Below are 3,246 nucleotides of genomic sequence, written 5' to 3'. Positions count from 1 at the left end.
AGGGGTTGTGGCTGTGAATAGAAGCGTGATGATTTTTTGTTTTTTGTCCATTACAGTATTGTTATTGGGGGGGGAAACTTACATTTTCAAATATTGGCAACTAACTAATTAAATGTTTAAATTACCAAACCTGAAATAAAAACTTACAAAACAAAACTGATAAGAATTATATATAACAAAAATGACTTGTCCATGGCAACTAAATGAAATAAAATTATTTAATTAATAAAACCGAAATTAAAAAGATTATAAAAACAAAACCACATAATAAGGTTTCTAAAATATAAATTTGAATTGAAATGGAAAATATAATATTTATATATTATATTTGTGGGGTTGGTTTTTGTCCATCACAGTGTTGTTATTGTTAACTGAAACTATTCTCATCATTCTCATAAACTGAATTACAGCATAAAATAAAATTAATTTTAAATAAAAATAATAAAATAAAATTTGAAATGTTACCTTAGCAACTAATTGGAATGAAATATTCAAATGACTAAAACAGAAATAAAAATAAAAACTAATAAAAATAGCAAAAGCACATAAAAATGACAAATTAAAACTGGAAATATATATTAAAATCTAATTCAAAATGTTAATAAACACTATTTTAGCATATAAATAATAATAAAATAACAGTGGTCCATTATGCATAATGTTTCTGCACATCTGAGATCAGCTTTACAATAGAGTGCAACAGCAAGGTTATGGAAGTAAAAATCGCATTCCTTTTCTTCATAATGAAATGACACGTCCTGTAGGAGAGGAGAGTTGCAGCAGTGCCGAGTGGCGGTCAGTATGCGCTGTGATGGACCCCCGGACTGCAGAGATCATTCAGACGAGGAGGACTGCGCCGAACGGCCACCATGCAGTACACAACGCCGCTGTCCGAAGAGCCAGGAGTGTCTGCTGGATGAGTGGATATGTGATGGAGAGATGGACTGCAAGGATGGCACAGATGAGAAGGTGTGCTGGGGAATCTGTGCATTAAATGACCAAAAGCACTACATTATGCATTATAAAATGATTAATTTAGTTGTTCTAATCTCAGCTGACCACCTTTTCCATGTGAGACAGAACTGTAAGGAGTCTCCAGTGCAGTGTGGTGAGTTCCAGTGGCCGTGCGCCTCTAACACGCAGTGTATTCCACAAGCCTGGCGCTGTGATGGCACTGAAGACTGCAGGGATGGAAGCGACGAATCTGGTTGTGAGTTAATACAGTTTTGTCAAACTGGAACAGGCTGGACCCAGATAAGACCCCAATGAAAGTTCATCTTCATTAAACATTAGAAATTATTTTAAAGTCAACGTGAAATCAGAATTGACCCTATTTACTTTCTTCAATTCTCCAACCACCTGTCATACAGACTTTATTCATAAAGATATAAAGACAATTCCCAATGGAAAAAAATAAAGGTTTCACTCATTTAATATTCTCATAGACACATAAATGCAGAGCCGATCCTAGCATTTTGGGGGCCCTAAGCAGATTTTCAAAAGGGGCCCCCACTACCTACGGTTTCACCTAAGCACCACCTCCCATCCTTCAATACACGTATCCTACTGACACCGTATTGTAAATTTTTAGAAAATTGTCTTATTTATCTTTCATGATATAAATATGAAGATAAGCCTATATTTCATATTTTATAAAAAAAAGTTACATTTTAAATGTTTGACCATTACTTTCAGAGAAATGTATAAAAATTTAAGATTAATGCTTTAATAAAGCAAAAACACCTGCCAATGGGTTATGAAAATTAGTATTATGTAAATTATTATTAATTATTATTGCTCATAAAAATCTCTTTTATAGATTGGCTTGTTTTAGTCCAGCTTAAAATGCAAAAATATATGTGCAAACAAGCATGAAAATGCTGTTTTGACTTCCTCTGTATTTCTGCGGTTCAGCGCCACCTCCTGTCAGAAAATGAGCTTGCATTTTTATTCAGCCCATCTGCGTTTTTTTCCCCCCCAGATCAATGTGAAAATCAGACCGAGTTTAGTTTAACTGGTCGCTAATATAAATATATACATAAGCTAATATATGTTCTAAAAATCTAAACAATTCGGATAATAAGGGATCTCGAATTATTCTGGTCTTTTGAATTGCCCATTTTAAAATGTTTTTGAAAGGCTGCATTTATGTGATCAGAAATGCAATTAAAACCGTAATATTATGAAATATTTTAACGTAAAAGAACTGTGAATATATATTAAAATGTAATGTATTCCTGTGATGCAAAGCTGAATTTTCAGCATTCACCAAGATTACCTATGTCTGTATCTGATCTGATCTGCAGTAAATGAGCCTCTGGTCTGTGTTTTGACAGGTCCGAGTGTGTCCTGTCCTCCTCATCTGTTCCAGTGTGGTAGTTTGGAGTGTGTGGACACGTCTCAGCTCTGTAACGGAGTCACTAACTGTCCGGATGGTTCTGATGAGGGCGGGACGTGCCAGACAGACAAATGCTCTGAACAGTCAAAGTGTGCACAGGACTGCCATAGCACACCTACAGGCACGGTATGATTTCCTCTTTCTGTTTTAATGTTATAAAATGTCTTGAATATTAAAAACTACCAGTCATATAAAGTTTGACTTATAATATTAACATACACTACAGTTCAAAAGTTTTGGGGTGGTTAGATTTTTTTTTTTATATTTTGAAAGGCGTCTCTTACCAAAGCTGCATTTATTTGGGTAAAAACAAAAAAATAAATACAGTAAAAACAGTAATATTGTGAAATATTATTACAATTTAAAACAACTGTTTTCTATTGTAATAGATTTTAAATTGTAATTTATTCCTGTGATGCAAAGCTGAATTTTCAGCATCATTACTCCACTCTTCAGTGTCACATGATCCTTCAGAAATCATTCTAATATACTGATTTGCTGCTCAAGAAACGTTTCTTATTATTTTCAATGTTGCTTAATATTTTCGCGGAAACAGTGATAGTTTTTTTTAGGATTCTTTGATGAATAGAAATTCATGCCTTTGCTGTCATTTTTTAAATCAATTGAATGCATCCTTGCGTTAAAAAAAAAAGTAATTTGTTTAAAAAATTTAAAAAAAAAAAGTCTTACAGACACCAAATGTTTGAATGGTAGTGTATGTTAACAAGTTTAGGACTTTAGGTTTTAAAGTTTCTAAAAAAAAAATTTTTTTTACAACCATTGACCAGTGTCGGATGTTAATCCGTTACACCAAATATCCCCCCCCCCACCAAAAAAAATCAGTTTTG

At 33.4% G+C, this 3,246-nt stretch overlaps 1 protein-coding gene across 1 annotated transcript; it reads left to right on the top strand.

Moving 5' to 3' along the window:
- The first annotated feature begins 801 nt into the window (after window positions 1–801).
- LOC107737201 (very low-density lipoprotein receptor-like) lies at window positions 802–2,530 on the top strand. The gene is made up of 3 exons (XM_016548646.1): window positions 802–969; window positions 1,081–1,210; window positions 2,337–2,530. The coding sequence occupies exons 1-3, from the start codon at window positions 802–804 to the stop codon at window positions 2,528–2,530; spliced, it is 492 nt and encodes a 163-aa protein (XP_016404132.1).
- The last annotated feature ends 716 nt before the right edge of the window (window positions 2,531–3,246 follow it).

Source organism: Sinocyclocheilus rhinocerous, unplaced genomic scaffold (assembly GCF_001515625.1).
Source record: "Sinocyclocheilus rhinocerous isolate Xijiao unplaced genomic scaffold, SAMN03320098_v1.1 scaffold16122, whole genome shotgun sequence".
Classification (NCBI taxonomy): domain Eukaryota; kingdom Metazoa; phylum Chordata; class Actinopteri; order Cypriniformes; family Cyprinidae; genus Sinocyclocheilus; species Sinocyclocheilus rhinocerous.
This window is presented reverse-complemented; position numbering and strand designations above follow the sequence as displayed.

What these genes read in the sequence shown, in the direction of transcription:
- LOC107737201 (XM_016548646.1), top strand. Translation starts at nt 802, where the DNA reads ATGCGCTGTGATGGACCCCCGGACTGCAGAGATCATTCAGACGAGGAG. An exon ending in AGGATGGCACAGATGAGAAG is followed by an intron (nt 970 to 1,080) that starts GTGTGCTGGGGA and finishes CATGTGAGACAG; the next exon opens with AACTGTAAGGAGTCTCCAGT. An exon ending in TGGAAGCGACGAATCTGGTT is followed by an intron (nt 1,211 to 2,336) that starts GTGAGTTAATAC and finishes GTGTTTTGACAG; the next exon opens with GTCCGAGTGTGTCCTGTCCT.